General features: G+C 42.3%; 1 protein-coding gene across 7 annotated transcripts in view; it reads left to right on the plus strand.

Moving 5' to 3' along the window:
- The window catches only part of arap2 (ArfGAP with RhoGAP domain, ankyrin repeat and PH domain 2), a 413,638-nt gene that overhangs the window by 93,027 nt on the left and 299,377 nt on the right, over window positions 1-21,234 (plus strand). For all 7 annotated transcript variants that reach the window (XM_068036991.1, XM_068037024.1, XM_068037005.1 and 4 more), the window contains 2 exons: window positions 9,017-9,093; window positions 11,814-11,896. In XM_068036991.1, coding sequence (XP_067893092.1) covers window positions 9,017-9,093; window positions 11,814-11,896 — 160 coding nt within the window. The remainder of the gene's footprint in view (window positions 1-9,016; window positions 9,094-11,813; window positions 11,897-21,234) is intronic.

Below are 21,234 nucleotides of genomic sequence, written 5' to 3' on the forward strand. Positions count from 1 at the left end.
CATAGCGCCACTCACTATACAATTTGATGGGGAATAGCTGTGGTACGGCTTCACAACACACAACAGTCCACAATTGGTGTTAAATGGGCTGAATGGGGAAGTGAAGATTGGTTGTTGTGAGAAGTCCTGAGGTTGCTTGGTCACTTGTGTGACCAAGTGTGGGGAAGAAGTTCCAGTCTCCAGCATTGCCATCCTTCTCTTCAGTTATACATTCACCAGAAATGCATAACTTTTGTTATAGGTCCGGTTCCAAGAATATGCCCTGCTGGAGGGCAGTCTCCTTTTGCCAAGAGTGAATTCAGGAGATCATCATGGTGCCTGTTACTGTTAAAATCTGTTAATTGTAATGGGACAAAAACTGTGGGGTGTGTGTATGCAATTTGATATACCCTCCCGGTGGGCGAAACTCCTTGCTGTGGGATCCTGATATTAGCTAATTGGCCCTTTTGCATATGCAAAGTGGTGAATAACTCAATATCGCTTTGGCAGCGGGCTGAGGGAAAAAGTGTAAAATTAAAATGGAGGGGATCAAAAAGAAATCTTTCAGCTTTTTGGTCCAGTGCAAAAACATTGAAATGGAAATTGGGTTGCCTTGTTGTTTGGGCTTGGGGGGTGTGCCACTATTCGTGACCTGCCCTCGCCCATGCAGATTGAGGTGGGCAACATGGAAATTTGATGTACCCCCACCCATCCCCTCCCCCAGCTCATCTGCATGATTGTACCATAGGGATGAGTGGGTCTCGCACTGCTGTCTGCACCTCCCAAGCTGCCGGTAGCCTCTGCTCTCAGCAAGGGGTCCAGTAGTGTTTTTTTGTAGACCACATAGTACAGCCAGCCTACTTTTCTTAAAAGCAGACTGTACTTTAAATGGCAGCTGCATAAAAATATTGTTGCAATATAAATTATTGCGAAGTAAGCATCAGGGCAGAGAGAGGGTTCCATAGTGATGGATGTGGCACTGGAGGCATTAATCATAGCAGTGGACAGGAGGAGAGATACCATGGTTTCTCAGGAACCCAGGCGACTCTCGAGGATCACCCTCCGAAGTGAATGGAGCAGGTGACTAGGGAGATGAATTCCCAGAGTCTGGACCTGATGAAATGGCAGCAGTGCCACAGGAAGTCTAATGACCTCATGTGGCTGATCAAGGTCAGTGAATGCATCTTCACATGACATCTACCCACCACACCAACAGCCTCTCGCACTGCTCAATGCAGCACAACCTCATGACTCAGCAAGCACTCACTGGCACTCGGGACTCACGCCTAACATCCAGATACTCCACCTCATCCTTCAAATATCTAACAGTGCTGCCAGTCCTATAACCACCTTTCACGGCCTCCACATACCTCCAACTAAAAAGCTATGGCAGGCACATCCCTTGAGGGAGAGGGTGGCATAGTGGTAATGTCCTTGGACTAGTAGTCTAGAGGCCTAGGCTAATGCTCTAGGGACATGGGTTCAAATCCCACCATGGCAGATGGTGAAATTTGAATTCAATTAATACATTGGAACTAAAAGCTAGTCTAATGGTGATCATGAAACTGTCATCGATTGATGTAAAAAAAAAAATCTGGTTCACCATTGTCCTTTGGGGAGAGCATGGGTTCACACTGTGTAACAGGACAGTAGAGACGCCGAGACCCGAGAGGAGCTGAGCAGAGGCGGAACGGAGCTGGAGAGAGAGATAAAGGGTGCGAACAGAGGCAGAGAGACCGAGACCCAAGAGGAGCTGAAGAGAGGCATACCTTCGGGACCTTCATGCGATGGAATTCCAAGTGACGTCAGGATTCAAAAAGTGATGCAGGCCCAGGGAAGCAGCTGATTGGTAAGTAGGTTCAGGTGTATTTTTCTACATTTTCTACTATTTATACTACTGCAATCCATTAGCTTCAAAAGTAAAGTAAGGACTTTAGATTGTAGTGGGTAGTGTTTCCAGTAGAACAAGGCCCCACGCATAATTATTTTTTTAATTAAAGGGAGTAACTAAATAATCCAAAGGTAAGTCATGCCAGGAGATCTTGCACCCGTGATATGCTCCTCCTGCGCGATGTGGGAAATCGGGGCCACTTCCAGTGTCCCTGACAACCATGTGTGCAGGAGGTATATCCATCTGCAGCTACTGGCTACCCGCATTACAGAGCTGGAGCTGCGGTTGGATTCACTGTGGAGCATCTGCAATGCTGAGATCATCGTAGATAGCATGTTTAGTGAGGTGGTCACACCGCAGGCAAATGCTGCAAAGACAGAAAGGGAATAATGGGTGACCACCAGGCAGAGCAGGGGAAGGCAGGTAAGCAGGAGTCCCCTGTGGTCATCCCCCCTCTCTAAGAGATATACTGCTTTGGATATTGTTGGGGGAGATGGCTCAAGGGAAAGCAGAAAGAGCCAAGTTCTGCTGCACAGGAGGGGAGGAAGAAGAGTGGCAGAACTATAGTGATAGGGGATTCAATCGTAAGGGGAACAGACAGGCATTTCTGCAGCGGCAGAAGAGACTCCAGGATGATATGTTGCCTCCCTGGTGCTAGGGTCAAGGACGTCTCTGAGCGGCTGCAGGGCATTCTGAGGGGGGAGGGCGAGCAGCCAGTTGTCATGGTACATATCGGTACCAATGACATAGGTTAAAAAAAGGCATGAGGTTGTACAAGCTGAATATAGGGAGTTAGGCTAAAAAGTTCGACCTCAAAGTTAGTAATCTCAGGCTTACTGCCAGTACCACATGCTAGCAAGAGCAGAAATAGCAGGATATATCAGATGAATGCGTGGCTGGAGAAATGGTGTAGGGAGAGGGATTCAGATTCCTGGGACTTTGGAACCAATTCTGGGGAAGATGGGACCAGTACAAGCTGGACGGGTTGCATCTGGACAGGACTGGGACCAATTTCCTCGGGAGGGGGGTGTTTGTTAGTACTGTTGGGGAGGGTTTAAACTAGAATGGCAGGGGGATGGGAATCTGAGCAGGGAGAGAGAGGAGGTTGAAACAAGGATGAAAAGAAAGACAGAAAGGTGAGAATCAAAGTGGAAGGCAGAGAAAACAAGGGCGAGAAACAAATGGGGCCATAGATCAAAATAAAGCTAAGATGACTAACAATGTTAAAAAGACAAGTCTAAAGCATTGTGTCTTAATGCGCTGAGCATTCGCAATGAAGTAGATGAATTAACAGCGCAAATAATATTAATGGTTATGATATAGTTGCGACTACGGAAACATGGCTGCAGGGTGAGCAAGCATGGGAACTAAGCATCCAGGGGTATTCAATATTTAGGAAGGACAGGCAAAAAGGGGAAGGAGGTGGGGTAGCGTTTGTTTGTAAAGGAGGAATTCATTGCAATAGTGAGGAAGGATATTGGCTTGGAAAATTGTGATGTGGAATCTGTATGGGTGGAGCTAAGAAGCACCAAGGGGCAGCAAACGTCTTCTTGTAGGGGGTGCCTTGTGCCTTGGGGAGGAACAACCATAATATGATAGAATTCTTCATTAAAATGGAGAGTGAAGTAGTTGAATCCAAAACTACGAAGGTATGAGGCGTGAGTTGTCTATGGCAGATTGGGGAACTTTACTAAAAAGGTTGATGGTGGATAGGCAATGGATAATATTTAAAGAATGTGTACATGAATTACAACAATTATTCATTCCTGTCTGGCGCAAAAATAAAACCGGAAGGGTGGCTCAACCGTGGCTTACAAAAGAAACTAGTATTAGATCCAAAGATGAGGCATATAAAATTGCCAGAAAAAGCAGCAAGTCTGAGGATTGGGAGCAGTTTAGAATTCAGCAAAGGAGGACAAAGAGGTTGATTATGCGGGGGAAAAGAGAGTAAGAGAGTAAACTTGCGGGAAACATAAAAACTGACTGTAAAAGCTTCTATAAATATGTGAAGAGAAAAAGATTAGTGAAAACAAATGTAGGTCCCTTACAGTCAGAAATGGGGGAAATTATAATGGGGAACAAAGAAATGGTAGAACAATTAAACACATACTTTGGTTCTGCCTTCATAAAGGAGGACACAAGTAACCTCCCAGAAATGTTAGGGAACCGAGGGTCTAATGAGAGGGAGGAACTGAAGGAAATCAGTATCAGTAAAAAAAAATAGTGCGAGGGAAATTTAATGGGGTTAAAGGCTGACAAATCCCCAGGGCCTGATAATCTACAACCCAGAGTACTAAAGGAAGCGGCCCTGGAAATAGTAGATGCATTGGTGGTCATCTTCCAAATTTCTATAGGCTCTGGAGCAGTTCCTACAGATTGGAGGGTGGCAAATGTATTTAAAAAAGGAGGGAGAGAAGAAGCGGAATTACAGACCAGTTAGCCTGACATCAGTAGTGGGGATAATGCTAGAGTCTATTAAAAAGGATGTGATAGCAGAACACCTGGAAAGCATAAACGGGATTGGACAAAGTCCAAGACAGGAACTCTAGGGTTGTAATCTCGGGATTACTCCCTGTGCCATGTGCCAGTGAGGCTAGAAATAGGAAGATAGTGCAGCTAAACACGTCGCTGATCAGCTGGTGTAGAAGGGAGGGTTTCAGATATCTAGATCATTGGGATCTCTTCAGGGACAGGTGGGACCTGTACAAGAAGTACGGGTTGCATCTAAACTGGAGGGGCGCAAATATCCTGGCTGCGTGGTTTGCTAGCGTCACTCGGGAGGGTTTAAACCAGTGTGGCAGGGGGATGGGAACCAGAGCAGTAGGACAGCAGGTGAACGAGTGAATAAGGCCAGTAAGACTGAGAGGAAGAGCAGGCAGGGAGATGTTGCTGAGCACAGCGGGACTGGTGGTCTGAAGTGCATTTGTTTCAATACGGGAAGTATAACAGGTAAAGCAGATGAACTTGTAGCTTGGATTAGGACCTGGAACTATGATGTTGTTGCTATTACAGAGACTTGGTTGAGGGAAGAACAGTATTGGCAGCTAAATGTTCCGGGATTTAGAAACTTCAGGCGGGATAGAGGGGGATGTAAAAGGGGTGGGGGAGTTGCATTACTGGTTAAGGAGAATATTGCAGCTGTACTGCTGGAGGACACCTCGGAGGGGTCATGCAGCGAGGCAATATGGGTGGAGCTCAGGAATAGGAAGGGTGCAGTCACGATGTTGGGGGTTTACCACAGGTCTCCCAACAGCCAGCGGGAGATAGAGGAGCAGATATGTAGACAGATTTTGGAAAGATGTAAAGGTAACAGGGTTGTAGTGGTGGGTGATTTTAACTTCCCCGATATTGACTGGGACTCACTTAGTGCTAGGGGCTTGGATGGGGCAGAATTTGTAAGGAGCATCCAGGAGAGCTTCTTGAAACAATACGTAGATAGTCCAACTAGGGATGGGGTCGTACTGGACCTGGTATTGGGGAATGAGCCCGGCCAGGTGGTCGAAGTTTCCGTGGGGGAGCATTTCGGGAACAGTGACCATAATTCCATAAGTTTTAAGGTACTTGTGGATAAGGATAAGAGTAGCCCTCGGGTGAAGGTGCGAAATTGGGGGAAGGCTATTTATAACAATATTAGGCAGGAACTGAAGAATTTAGATTGGGGCAGCTGTTTGAAGGTAAATCAACATCTGACATGTGGGAGTCTTTCAAACGTCAGTTGAGTCGAACCCAGGACCAGCATGTTCCTGTGAGGAAGAAGGATAAGTTTGGCAAGTTTCGGGAACCTTGGATAACGCGAGATATTGTGAGCCTACACAAACCGAAAAAGGAAGCATTCGTAAGGGCTGGAAGGCTGGGAACAGACGAAGCCCTTGAGGAATATAAAGACAGTAGGAAGGATCTTAAGCAAGGAGTCAGGAGGGCTAAAAGGTGTCATGAAAAATCATTGGCAAACAGGATTAATGAAAATCCCAAGGCTTTTTATACGTATATAAAGAGCAAGAGGGTAACCAGGGAAAGGGTTGGTCCACTCAAGGACAGAGGAGGGAATGTATGTGTGGAGCCAGAGGAAATGGGCGAGGTACTAAATGAGTACTTTGCATCCGTATTTACCAAGGAGAAGGACTTGGTGGATGATGAGTCTAGGGAAGGGAGTGCAGATAGTCTCGGTCATGTCGTTATCAAAAAGGAGGAGGTGTTGGGCGTCTTGCAAAGCATTAAGGTAGATAAGTCCCCAGAGCCTGATGGGATCTACCTCAGAATACTGAGTGAGGCAAGGGAAGAAATTGCTGCGGCCTTGACAAAAATCTTTGCATGCTCATTGGCTACAGGTGAGGTCCCAGAGGACTGGAGAATAGCCAATGTTGTTCCTTTGTTTAAGAAGGGTAGCAAGGATAATCCAGGAAATTATAGGCCGGTGAGCCTTACGTCAGTGGTAGGGAAATCATTAGAGAGGATTCTTCGGGACAGGATTTACTCCCATTTGGAAACAAACGAACTTATTAGCGAGAGGCAGCATGGTTTTGTGAAGGGGAGGTCGTGTCTCACTAACTTGATTGAGTTTTTTGAGGAAGTGACGAAGATGATTGATGAAGGAAAGGCAGTGGATGTTGTCTATATGGACTTCAGTAAAGCCTTTGAGAAGGTCCCTCATGGCAGACTGGTACAAAAGGTGAAGTCACACGGGATCAGAGGTGAGTTGGCAAGATGGATACAGAACTGGCTCGGTCATAGAAGACAGAGGGTATCAGTGGATGGGTGTTTTTCTGAATGGAGGGATGTGACTAGTGGTGTTCAGCAGGGATCAGTGCTGGGACCTTTGCTCTTTGTAGTATATATAAATGATTTGGAGGAAAATGTAGCTGTTCTGATTAGTAAGTTTGCGGACGACACAAAGGTTGGTGGAGTTGCGGATAGTGATGAGGATTGTCAGAGGATACAGCAGGATATAGATCGGTTGGAGACTTGGGCGGAGAAATGGCAGATGGAGTTTAAACCGGACAAATGTGAGGTAATGCATTTTGGAAGATCTAATGCAGGTGGGAAGTAAACAGTAAATGGTAGAACCCTTAGGAGTATTGACAGGCAGAGAGATCTGGGCGTACAGGTCCACAGGTCACTGAAGGTGGCAACGCAGGTGGATAAGGTAGTCAAGAAGGCATACGGCATGCTTGCCTTCATCAATCGGGGCATAGAGTATAAAAATTGGCAAGTCATGCTGCAGCTGTACAGAACTTTAGTTAGGCTGCACTCACAATATTGCGTGCAATTCTGGTCGCCACACTACCAGAAGGACGTGAAGGCTTTGGAGAGGGTACAGGAGAGGTTTACCAGGATGTTGCCTGGTCTGGAGGGCAATAGCTATGAGGAGAGGTTGGATAAACTCAGATTGTTTTCACTGGAGCGACGGAGGTCTTATGATTAAGTTTAGGTACTGAAGAGTGAGCAAAATGCATGGAACCGTACGTGACCGTGAATCAGCACCTTCTGGAAAGAAGGGGAGAGGAGAGAATATTGAAATAAAAATTCTTGGATAATTGACTTTCTGTTGATGATTCTCTTGAGACCATTGTTACGGCCATGTGGTGACGCATGTGGGTGATTCCCACTGTTCAACTCGCACCTGACATCAAGTGTTTTTTGTTATTAGGGTTAAGCCCTTTTGTTTTTAATTTGTCAAATAAACAGACAGTTACAGGCTTTCTTGTCGGTTTAATACAGAAGATTCATTTTTTATTGAGCAATATGGCTTATCCCAAAATTGTTGCAACCACACGCACACACACGCATGAGACAGAGAGGGAAAGGGGTCAGTGGTTTTCAAGTGAGGTAGCGTTTCCGGGTTCATGGTAAACCTCTTGAATTCTCTCGGAGGCCAAGTTCTCATTGGTTGCAGGCCTGAGATGTTTGTGGATTTCTCTCTTGGTTGAAAGTTCAGTTTGAAGACAGAGGAACACTTCCATTTCACTGCTGCATAAGTTGAAAATGCAGAATTTGCAGCAGGGCGCCTTCCCTGCTGGCTTGCTGAATTTTCTCCCAGCTGGACGAGCTTTTTGGTGATCCTTCTTTCTGAGCGTCTCTCTCTCTCTGCCTTGGGCTGCCTTTTTAAGGTAAGAGTTTGTTGCATCAGATTCTGGTAGGAGATGCTTTGTTCTCTTCCGCCTTGATGATCATACAATGGCTCAGAATGAGAATAATGTTTCCACTTCATACCTCCTGTGTTTCAGTAGAACCATTTAAATCAGGAATGTTTCAGGATGGCAGTCGTTGACACCTCTCAACCTGGTTAGGCATTCTTTGTTCTAAACAGACAGTGTAGCAATGCTCGGATACACATTTTTTGCAGCATTGTCCATTTTTTTTAAAAGGCAAAAAGTCAATTTTTATAACTCTTCAGTTTGTGTATTTTTTCATTGCACTTTTCGTAAACGTAACACCGTGTATTTTGGTGCTGCACATTAGTAATAAAATCTTTGGGCCATCAGTTTTACATCCAGTGTGAATCTCGGGAGTATTTTTTCATTTACCCATCACATGTTGACCTCTGGTATAAATTCCTTTCACTGCTGCTTCCTTTGTCTGTTTTGATCAATATGGGATGTCCATAGTGTGTTTTTTGCTTGTTTAGGATGCAGAAGATGTAGCTGAGACTGCAACTTCCATGCATCTCTTGACAATTAATATATTTTTCGACACTTGATTAATGAGTGCCATTTCTATTCTTGCCTTCGCCAAAATGCTTTTAGTGCAGATTTTTGGTTGTCATGGCAGTACAATTGTCACTTGTGGGATTGGTCCTATTAATGTATCAGCAAATTTCAAACAAATCACTAAATTAGATATGTTAATGTTTTACAGAGGAAGCTGAAATTGTTCGCATTACCTCAGGATCTGGGGGAAGTTCTTCAAGTCCTTGATTTATTTTTTCCACATACTTAAAGCTACTTTCAAATGTCATTGTGCTGCTTTCTTATTCCATTCAAGTTAATTCTGTATATATTGGTTTGACTGTCATTTTTGTGACATTAAGGTCATGTAGTAGTTTCAGTATATACTCTTAACTTGTTATTTTAGGAGCTATTGTACAAGATAAGATTTTAAATATCTTGGGTTAATTCATATAACATATTTTTCTTTTCCTCTTCAAAGAAACAAATGAAAATAAGCCATCTCCTATCTCACCATATGGGGAAACATTCCTATACCACAGTTCTGAAGACAACCAGGTGAGTTTGTTAAATTACAAAAAATATAAAATGGACAGTGTTTAAAGTAGAACTCACTGAATGACTAATGCATCTGTAATCCTGTTAAATTCTCTGAACAAATGACTCGTATGCTGTGTGGGGAAATTGTTAAAATTTGCTTTGTGTTTTTCCCTGATTTATAGGTATCATTGTACTTCTAACTGTAACGCAACTCAACAGAATAAACTGGTTTGTATTGTTGTCACACAAGATGTTAGGGAATTAGTTACTAAAATTCAATCTCTTAAGCTTCCTTAAATTGATGGAAGTGGTTTTGTTAGGTACATTATGCCTTGTCTCTGATGGTTGCCACATAGTTTAAGCAATCCATGGATATTGTATAAAATTATCAAGGCTCTTAATTTGGAAGGATCTTGAATTTATCAAGATAAAATGAGAAAACCCTGCTTTAAACTTTACTAGCTAGGTATTGCACCAGGAAGCAGAGACCCTGTCAGCCAACAAATTTGTTGGTACTGTTTTGGCATTTGTACAGGAAGCTGTAAAACATCTTTACAGTCGCTGTACTAATTAGAGTTTAGACAAATGAATAATGGGTATTACCATCACAATTTGGTGAGCACTTGGCTATGAGTTACTCTGCTGTAATAAGGATACAATATGTGCAGCAGAGTTGATGAGAGAGAATTGCATTTATATAGTGCCTTCCTGACCACAGGACATCCCAAAGCACTTTATACCATTGAAGCACTTTTGAAGTGCAGCAGTCAGTTTTCCCACAGCAAGCTCCCACAAACAGCAATGTGATAATGGCCAGATAATCTGTTTTTAGCAATTTTGATTGAGAGATAAATATTGGCCAAGACACTGGGGATACCTCACCTGCTGTTCTTTGGAATAGTGCCATGGGATCTGTTATGTCCACTTGAGAGGGCAGACGGAGGCCTTGGTTTATCTCATCCAAAACAGATGAGGGTGCAGTTGAGCAAGTCAGTAACTGCAGAAGAGCATGGCGAATGACGGGCTGACGTCTAGGCAGTTGGGCTTTTTGAAAGTGCTGTTGTAAGTGAATTGAGGGATAGTTTTTTCCATGGGTGGATACAGAAGGGGGCAGGTTTGGGTTGCAGATGGGGAATGTGGGTGGAGACTGATGCAAGAAAGTGATCAGAGATGGCCTTATCTGTGATTGATATGATGGGTGTAGTGAGACCTCGTCAGATGGCAAGATCAAGGAAGTGGCTGTGTATATGGTTTGGGGTGTTTATTATGGAGGGAGGCATTGAGGGAGGATATGAGGGCAGTGAACTCAGATGAGAGAAGGTATGTTGGAGGTTGAAATCACTTTAAGATCATTCTGGAGGTCAAAAATAATCCAAATCTCCTTTTCTCCAGAGCCAATTGCCTTGATAAAACACTCCACTCTGCCCCTTCCACCCTCATGTGTAAAGTGAAAGCAGCTCCTGGATTTCATCAGATAGAGACTCATTGATAGATAGCTGACGGATGATTAGTTTAGGGTCTTGCCTCAAATGTTCTTTCAAGTTCAATGGTGCTGGTCACTCCAGTAAGTAGTGTAGCAACTTGTGTTTAAGAGTGTGCTCGTACTGCCCAATATCTAACTATACAATAGTGCAATAGGCACTGGAACAATACTATTTCCATGTGATCTGAATGGGATATTTCTGTCTTTTGCTTATGCCTCCATGTATGCCTCTGCAATTTTTATTTTAAAGGCAGAGCAAGAAAGCTCTTAGATGAGGCCAGATACAAATCGTTATGCTGCTTTATTTCACAGCAAGTGAACATAACAGAACAGTAGTTACTATTGAACTCACTTAGTTCAATCAATACAACTTGACTTTAATTCCAAAATTGTGTAATTATTATACAAAATAATAATTATATCAGGCTTCCTCACATTATTGCTTCATCTTATTTGAGTTAAGTATATGAATTATTATCAACCATCCATGCAAAGCCAGCTCTGTTAATTGCCAGCTTTTACCCAGGATTTGCTGTGATTGTGCAACAGACTTACAAAAGGGACAGAACTGATGATTTGCAATGAGTGTGGATCGAATTGATCAAGATGGAAGAGGCTATGAAATTAGGGGAACTAGAATCAATAATGATATGGTTGATACCATCTTCCGTTTAATACTGCAGGTTTGTTTTTGGACTAGCAGCATATCACTATGCTGTGCAGTTACTTAAGTGATTCATTTTGAAGGAAAATCTCTACTAGGCACATGTTCTTGGCATGAAAACATAAATAACAATGAGCTGTTGCAATAAAAGGGAGGTAGTATTGACATCTGCAGAGAATCATTCGATATTGTTTAATGGTATTGGGGATAAAACATTTACACAGATGAAATTATTTCTTTACCCAGCGGATGTATTGATAGTGCAACTCTCAGCCATAAAACAGTGTTTAAGAAGTTTCCATAAATTCTTTAAAAAGGGAACTAAACAGTTGCTTGAGAAATAGAGAAACATTAAACCTATGGGGAGCAAGCTGGAGAGTGGATCTGGATTAAGTGCTGCACTAGGTGGAGAAATACATTGGCCAAGACTAGATGGGCCAAACGGCTGTTTCTGTATTGCGGACGTTTATAGTTCAAAGTCGTATTTCCCTTTAAAAATTCATGCTTAGATATTCTTTCTATTGTATCAAGTTCATTTGTTAAAATATGTAACTTCTGTAATTGTTTATGGAATTTTTTTTATCTTATCAGGAGACTTTAAGCAAACAACTTCTTCATGGTGTGGAAACATCGATAAGACAGAATAGACAAGAAGAGATAAACAATGAATTAAGGTAGAAACATTTGACACTTGCGTTTCTTTCCATTATAAGTAATCTTTAATGATTTAAGTAGCCTGCTATATCAAATGCCCGTTTATATTATAGTGCTATCTCCCTATACTCATCCATACAATTCATTTTTAACATTTTAGACTTTCTCAGTTGGGAGACATGTTTGAAGTATGGCTCATCACTTTTCATAAGCAGCTGTAAATTTTGCATAAAGTGCAGTTGTTTGGTCTCTATGTCCACATAATACAAACTTAGTAAATTCAAAACTCAGACCATTATATCATAGAGCAGATTAATTTCCACTGAATTTTTTTTGTTTGTTCATGGGATGTGGGTGTCGCTGGCTAGGCCAGCATTTATTGCCCGTCCCTAATTGCCCTTGAGAAGGTGGTGGTGAGCTGCCTTCTTGAACCGCTGCAATAGGTACACCCACAGTGCTGTTAGGAAGGGAGTTCCAGGATTTTGACCCAGTGACAGTGAAGGAACGGCGTTATAGTTCCAAGTCAGGATGGTGTGTGACTTGGAGGGGAACTTGCAGGTGGTGGTGTTCTCCTGCATCTGCTGCCCTTGTCCTTCTAGGTGGTGGAGGTTGCAGGTTTAGAAAGTGCTGTTGAAGGAACCTTGGTATATTGCTGCAGTGCATCTTGTAGATGGTACACACTGCTGCTACTGTGCGTCGGTATTGGAGGGTGTGAATGTTTGTGGATGGGGTGCCAATCAAGCGGGCCACTTTGTCCTGGATGGTGTCGAGCTTCTTGAGTGTTATTGGAGCTGCACCCATCCAGGCAAATGGAGAGTATTCCATCACACTCCTGACTCAGCAATATAAATAAAATATAAAACAAACCATTCACATCTGAGGGACATATTTAAAAACACAGAAAATTCTGGAAATATGCAGCAGATCAGTGAGCATCTGTGAAGAGAAATGACCAGGTTATACTTTATTTTTACCATGTGTTTTGATTTAGCCACTTTGTAAGTTCTGCACTCTCATACTGTGCAGTTTAGACAGCATTTTTTTTTTCTTTGCTTTCGGTTTGCAGTTTTTGCAGTTAGCAGAGTAATGCATTATTTAATTAAGGAAATGGTTGGGTGAACTTTCAGAATGCTTCCTTGGAGTCAAATGCACCATGTGTAACATACTGCAGTGGGAGAAGAGAAGAGCTAAGAGGATAACTAAGTATCGTAGCAATTGTCCTTCACATTGTAAACCAGGAAGCTGTCAACCACAAGACGCTGTTCACCAGGAATTATCAGGAAGTTCTGACTGCAACCAGACATGTTCCTACAAGTAGGCAGGATTAAGTGGCTGCTTTTTGCCTCTTTTAGTTATCCCTCTATTATACAACCAAATAAAATGTACATGGCAGTAGAAGCTATTTATGCCAGTTGATTTTAAATATATCCTTGCCCAATGCTTTGTCCAGGTGTGTTCAAAACTATCCCTTCCCCTTATTTTTCTACTAGGTATGTTAAAATCAGTGGCTGCAATGTAGAAGTAAAGACAAATAAGATTCTGTTATTTATTTTTCATTTAAGTATACTTTCCAATGTTTCCCTGACATCCTGACTGTCTCTAAGTATAAGCAATGCAAAACAGTAATGGTGAGCTGAGACCTCAGCTGTACACGACCAGCAAAATAGCACTTGCAGGTCCAGTGGTGGCTGGTTTCTGTACTTCTGGTACTGCAGAGAGTACATGCCTCTTGACATAAACCTCTGTGACACTTGCACGATTTGTGTTTTAGTCTGCTGCTGCAAGAATCAGGACTGTGCCTAGAGGAGAGGTAACTTTGTCCTAATTTTTCCTATGTGATGCAAACCATCCAATGGAATTTTCTGTATAGGATGTGAAAATCTTAATATGAAATTTGGATTCAGAGAGAAGAACTGAGGAGTAACTCAGTCTCCACACCAATATTTTGTAGCTTTGGCTGGGCTGCTCCTGCTCCCTCGTAAATCTTTGGGAAATGGCATAGAATCCACTGCTGTTGGACAAATTTTAACATTTTTAAAATGCCTTCCTATCAATAGAAGTCTTAAGTGGCTAAGTTACTCTTGGTTTATCTCATACTTTGTTTATAGTACAGAATTACTTTGAAAGCATTTTATAAGTTTCTCCTCCTATGGGAGAGATCATCTGCTTATACTGAAAAAATATGCCCAGCAAAAAGCATGTCTTCCCAGCTTAACTGAGTTCTTTTCTCTGTCTACTAGAAAACAGCTGTTGTATTAAAGTGACGGCTTCATCGTGGCAAATGCATTTTTTAAATGTAATTTACAATGTTTTACTTGAATAAGACAGAGTAACATTCAGCTTGGTTTACCCTTTTAAACTTCAGTTGCAGTGGAGGTAGGATTGGCAATTGAATTTTAGTTGCTGAAGGCCATTTGTTAAAGTGCTATTCTTGATTTTTTGAATGTTTGTTGCACTATATGGGAGTGTCATGCAGGCCCCCACCTGGCAAGAATGAGGCACATTCATTTCGCCACATGGACATTAAATTTCAAATTGTTGCGGGGAAGAAGAGAAGGCCCGTTACAAGTGATTGCCAGGTCCCTGGCTGGAATGGCATTTTTGCATATTTGTACACAAAGGACCATTCCCTGACCCACCCAATACACAAAGCCAGAAGGGTTATTCCAGTCACATGACTACTCTGCTGGCCAACTTGAGGAGTTTTAAATTGTAGAGACAGTGTTTGAACTGGAAGAAAGCTGTTTGCTCCTGGATTGAAAAGACCTCTCTAGGCTGGCTTGCTACAGCCTCTCCTGCCTGCTTCCATCTCTTTCTCACGGAACTCCAAAAATCCACTGGAGACACATGAACCCCAAGAGAGAAAAGTCTCCTACAGTGAACAAGGTTGAAGAAGAATATTGTGCCCCAAGGAAAGGCAAGAACTACCTACAAAAGGCCTCTACAGTTAGCTCGAAGAACCGTAACAACTTTTCAGATATTGCCTCAAGCTTTTCCACTTTAATTTTTCTTCTGTTCTTTTCTGTCTCTATTTGCATGTGTATATTGTGTATGCATGCTAGCGTGGGCATGCCATGTATCCATAGGCGTCAACCGAATTAGAGTTTAAATTCAATAAAATTTCACCTTTCTTCTTTAAACCTAAGAAAGCCTGTTTGTGCTCATTTCTTTACCTTATAATTGGAAAGCGGTGAACAAGGATTCACCAAGGGGGAGCTAAAAACACAGTGGGATGACTCTTACTGGCCCCTCGACCAGGTGGTGGTCCGGGGGCCGGTAAAATGCATTGGGGAGAGGCCCGCCACTACCCGCGACGTAGAGAAGGGCCGCCTCATATTACTGGTGGCGGGGGGACCTCAGTGCGGCCCCCCCACCCCCAACCATCTGGTGGCAGACCCTTCATCTTAATATTCATATTGACAATAAAGAGATGTAAATGAACTTACCTGCAGCAGTGGCTGTCCCACGCTGATTTTACAGCCGCCGTTCGTACTCTGCGCACCTTCGCAACTCCATACGGAGTTCCGAGGCGAGAACCTGGTGGGGAGGGGGCGAGGGATAGAATTTTCTGGCCGGGAGGGGTGGAGGGGCAGGTTAAACAATCTTTACTGGCTGATAGGATGGTGGGAAGGGGTTGAGGGTCAAAGGGAACAAATTTTGGGGGGGAAGGTTCGGAATACTATTAAAGGTTTATTATGGAGGAAGGGTACGATTAATGTATAATATACCCATTGGGTGGGTGGGAGAAGTGATTTATATTTGAAATGACATTTTATTATTACATCCCAGAGATTGGTACCTTTTAAATTTAAAAATGCTACTGAAGGGTTTAAAGCCCTTTAAAAATGGCACCGGCGCTTGCGCGGTGGCGCCGGATGCCGTTGCTGGCGATGTGGCGGCTGACCCCTTGCATTGTCAAGGGCTGCCGCTCTGCCCCTCTATTTAAATGAGCCCCCGCGCGTAATATCACGGGGGCTCAGGGATGGCGCATCCGCACGGGTTGCTCGCCGCTTTTAGAGTACGCAGCCTCGAACTGCGGTGCATTTGTAAAATTCAGCCCAGTGTGTTTAAAAATAAAACCCTGTTACAGTAAGACCAGGTGAAGGCCGAAAGGAACCTTCGACCTCTTTCTCACCTGATCGTAACAGGGAGCAAGATCATGCATTGATTCAACTCCAGTAATTCTTGTGAATATGTATTCATACAGCGCAGAAACAGGCCATTCGGCCCAACTAGTCTATGCTGGTGTTTATACTTCCAAAAAGTCACCTCCCATTCCAACTGCCTCTTCTCAAATTTTCAGCATATCTTTCTGTTCCCTTTCTCCCAAGTACTTGTCTAGTTTCCTTTTGAAATTATTTATGCTATTTGCCACAATTATTTTCTGTGGTAGCAAGTTCCATATTCTAACCACTCTCTGATTTAAAAAAAAAATTCTCATTTCCCTATTCAAATTATTAGTAACTATCTTGTATTTGCTGCCCCTAGTTTTAGATTCTCCCAAATGTGGAAACATGTTCTCCGTATTTACCCTGTCCAATCCATTCGCAATTGTAAAGACCTTTATCGAGGTCTCCTCAAAAGCTTCTCTTTTCTAAAGAAAAAAGCCCCAACCTGTTCAGTCTTTCCCAATGGCTGTAACTTCTCTATTCTGGTACTATCCATGAAAATTTTTATTCACTTTCTCCAATGCTTATGTCTTTCTGTTCCTTTTTAAACTGTATTTTCAAAACCTCCTTATGCCGTGTTCTCTTTTCAGTGCTCAGATTTATCTGCGTTTCTTTCGCAATGCTCACCATTTTGCATGCCTTTTATATTTTCTCCTACTGAAAGTACCATCTGTAAGTGGTTTATATTAGCACAAACTATCTGTACTCCAGTAAAGTAACAATTACTTCCTCCTGTAACACAATTTCCATTTGCGTCTGTTTGACATCTTTAGGCTATCCCTGTTGGTCTCATCTTATACAATTCCTTCCTTACATCCAGAACTGATGTCTTCCAGCTTTGTGACATTGCCTGCCTCCACGTTTACCTCATTCTAGTTCCTGCCTTCATCACCTCAAGGATTGATGTTTACAACAACATGTTACCAGGCCTCTCTGAGGGAGCCTTTCATCGGTGACAACTTATTCCAAAAGCAGGAGCCTGGTTTCTTAACTTCGTCTCCAGAAGTCTCACACCCTTCCATCACCCCTTCCTCTACAATCTTCACTGATTCTGTCTGCCCTAGAACACCATGTTCAAAATTCTTCATCTTGCTTTCAAATCACTGCAAGACCTCACCCTACTTACCTGCGATCTCCTTCTGATACATGTTCTTACACACATCCTCTGGTCTTAAAACAGTTCCCTTCATTCCACCATTGTTGGCTGGTCATTTATCCACTGTACTCTTACTCTGTGGAATTCTATACCAAGTCCTGTTGATCTTGTCACCTCCTTCCTCTGCGATTTAAAAAGTCTCCTCAAGCCTTCCCGCCAAGCCATTGGTTCTGATTTTAGCTTCACACTTTCTCTCCTCTTTCCCCCGTTTACTCATTCTTCCTACTCAAAAGATGCTCAGATGGTTTTTCTGCACATGCAGAAGGCTATATAAATGAAAAGAATACTAAATTCCCATTGAGTCTGCCAGCTCTGTTTCCAAGTGTGGTGACACTAATCAAATCTGTCCCCTTGTTTGTCACTGCTTCCCGTTGTCTCAAGCATGACCCCTTTTCACTGCTGCCATTGCCACCCCTCCACATCACGCCCCCAAACCGCTCTTGGCATCAGCACCCTACACTAACTGAAGAAGTCTTTAGGTTGGTCAATTGATTCAGTTCTTTTGAAATTTTTTCTTTCTTTCAAAAACACTTTAAAACTGTTGAATTGTACAGCACAGAAGGATCCCATTTTCCCATTGTAACTGGGCTGGTTCTTGCGGGGGTGGGGGGGGTGGTGAAGATATTCATGTAATTCTGTCCCACTGACTTTCTATATGTTCCTTTTTCATTGCTTATCCACTTCTCTTTTGAAAACTTTAATGGTTCCAGTCTTGTTTCTGGTAGACATTGCATGTCCTACAAATGCTGTGCGTGCGTTTTTTTTAAAAGATAAATAAATTCCCCTAATCTCTACCTTCGTTCTCATTCTTTAAGCGATGGTCTTAAACTTTTATTCTCCATTTACTGACCTGACCAGTGGAAATAATTTTCTGAATGACCTCATCAAAGTCTCATAATTTGGAACATCTGTATCAGACATTTCCTTTAACCTATCTGTTGCAGTGAAAAGTTTTGTCTCTCCTCATCCCTGATATCTTGGTAAATGTCACTGTACTCTCTTTGTGACTATGGCACCCAAATCTGGACATACTATTCTAACTGTGACTTAATAATGATTTGTATAGGTTTTTCTTTATCTCTCTGCCTTTGTATTAATGGTTAACTAATAAAAGTTAAACAAACAAATTGAAAATTGTTATATAGTACCTATAGGTATGATTAAAAATGCTAAAAGGAATATGATGATACGGCCAGGGGAGGGGGGGGGGGGGTGGTTTCACAGGCTCCCCTCTTACCCTTCCTCTTATTTGACTGCAACAGGGTTTATTCCTTTTCAACAGTGGTTGTGCTTACCACCTCAGTGAGTGTTTTACCTTGAATGTGATCGTGAAAGAGCCAATTGGATAGATTTTCTTGAGTTTAAACGAGTAAGAGGTGAGTTTATTATACTTAATCACCTAAAAAAAAAATGCGCTACACATTCACATGAGAATCACATAAAACACAAATAGATTACAGAGTGAAAAGTAGATTTTGTGGTTGGAATCGAGTCCAGAATAAATGGAAATTAAAAACACAGTCTGTGAGGTTGGATGTTTCGGTAGTCTTTCAGATGAAATTGTATTCTTGAAGTCTTTGACTGGTCAAAGTGCACTTTGTGGCTGGCCCGCTTGGCTCAGGATTTTTTTGGAGACAGGCTTGTAGGTGGCTGTCTTCCCCTGGTCTCTGTCTGCTGCAATCTGTAGGCTTGGAGAGTCCACGGTCACAGATGGTTTTCAGATTTGTCGTGTTATCAGGAGAGAGGGAAAGAGAGAAGGAGGTACACAGCCTTCCTGCTGCTGCACGGTCCGAGTTACTGGCTTGACTTTTTGTTGAAGGAAACACCCAGCTTTCACAGAGATAGAAAGATGGGTCACATGACTGCCTCAGTGTATTCTCTGGAACCTTCTAATGAGATTCAAGGTTCAGATTTGGCTCCCCAGGTCCCAGGACATCAATATTTACACCTGGAGGGGTTTGCACTTTCAAAGTCAAGGTGTTAGGATTGTCTTGAATGCCATGCTGAGATTGCTTCATATCACTTAAAGCCATTGTTCTGGGTCCATGCTCCTCAGACCTCTGTCTCCAGTTGAGGCCTTGGAATGTGAATAGGTGTTTCAGATGCAAATTGCAGCGGCCATCTTGTAACTGCAGGATTTTTTCCATTAAAAGTTTAATGTAAATTTCCAACTGATGAATTAATATTCCTTATTTGGCATATCTTTTTTGTTGACAATGAAAATAACAAAAGATTAAGCTTAGGATAAGGAAAGCAAGGATGGAATATGAGGAAAGATCACACAAAAAAATGTAAAAACGGTAAAACTTTTTACATAGATATCAGTAAAAATGAGGTGTGACTCCCGAAAGGGGAGGAAGTGAGTTAATCGAGAAGGAATGGAAATTGTCAGGGATTCTTAACAAATACAGTATCAGTATTTACAGAAGAGAAGAATATTGGGCAGGAGGTAAATCCTGCTCAACATAAAAATAAATGGAAGAAACCTTTTGGAATAGTTAGTTGAGCGAAAAGAGGACAAAGTGTTGGGAGCTGATGGAATGCATCCAAGGATTCTGAGGGAAGAAATAGCAGAGGCCCTAAAAAAAAAATTATATATTTGTGTTCTGCTGAGAGTGGAAATGTGCCAGAGGACTGGATAGTGGCCAACATAATACTTATTTTCAAAAAGGGAGACCAAGCTAACCCTGGTAATTACAGGCAAGTTTAAACATCTGCAGTAGGCAAAAGTTTGGAGTCTTTAAAGATGAAATTACTAAATATTTGTATGAAGAGAAAATAATTAGAAACATCCAATAGAAATTTCAAAGAAAGATTTGACAGACTTCATAATTCTTTGTGGCAGTGACAGATATGGTAGATGAGAAATATGCAGAGGATGTGGTGTACATGGATTTTCAGAAAATCTTTGACAAAGTGCCACACAGCAGACTATGGAGAAAATTAGGGGAATGCATTAGTAGAATGTTAGCAAATTAGAATGAAAACTGTTAGAAGGGAAGAAACAGAATATGAGTTGTTCGCGGGAATGAATCTAGAAGAATCACTCGACACTCAGGTCTGATGCAATGTCAAACAGTTTATTACGCCAGCGGGGTGCAGGTCACTGGGCTGTCCAGATGCCTCTCCACCGAACAAAGGAAAATCCACAACGGATATACAGTTACTCAGCCCATCCCGGCTGGACATAATCCAATCATAACGGTTATTGATTACATATATTACACATATTACCAATTAGATTACACATTAGGCATCATGTGGCTATGTGATCAGCTCATGCAAGCCCCCTGATCATCTTGTGATGTTTCCCAGACCCCTTTATCAACTATCCTTGAGTCTTCACAATGAATCCTTTTACCTTTATCAAGCTTGCATTCCTGATTGCTTCGTGCAGTCTGCAGTTACACAAAGCAGCTGTCTTATACACTGATATGAGGGGCCCTGCTTGGTCAGCCTAACTGTCTGTGTCTCACAGTACCATTCTCAGGGATATGATTTAGCCAATCTTGTTCCCACAGTGCCTTGGGTAAGTACTCCATTTTGTAACAATATGTGGCTATACTTTCAACTTGTATATGAGTGTATGTGTGTATATATATATATATATATGTTCACTAGGATTATATGAATCTACTTACTCAAATAACATTTAAACAGTATGATATTTACTGTAGGTGCCTCTGCGCTTGGGAATACCCTACAACAGACTTAAGGGCATGTCTGAGGTTGGAAGTGGGTAGCGATGTCTGTCTTACAAAATTCTGTTCAGAAACTGTGTTTATTCACTGTGTATATCAGTGATTGAGGGATTTAAAATGAGAGGACGTATGACTAAATGGAAGAAATTTAGAACCGAACAGAAGCAAGTTTTCTTGTATAGAGGGTTGTGAGGCATTGGAAGACACTACTGGACTTGGTTGTTGAAGCAGAAACCATGTCAACCTTTAAAATTAGGTTCAGCAGGAGGTTGAAGAAATGGGAGATAAAGGAATATGGCAGGCATACAGGACTAGATCTACTGTTTGCAAGG

Source organism: Heterodontus francisci, chromosome 1 (assembly GCF_036365525.1).
Source record: "Heterodontus francisci isolate sHetFra1 chromosome 1, sHetFra1.hap1, whole genome shotgun sequence".
NCBI classification, from domain to species: Eukaryota; Metazoa; Chordata; class Chondrichthyes; order Heterodontiformes; family Heterodontidae; genus Heterodontus; species Heterodontus francisci.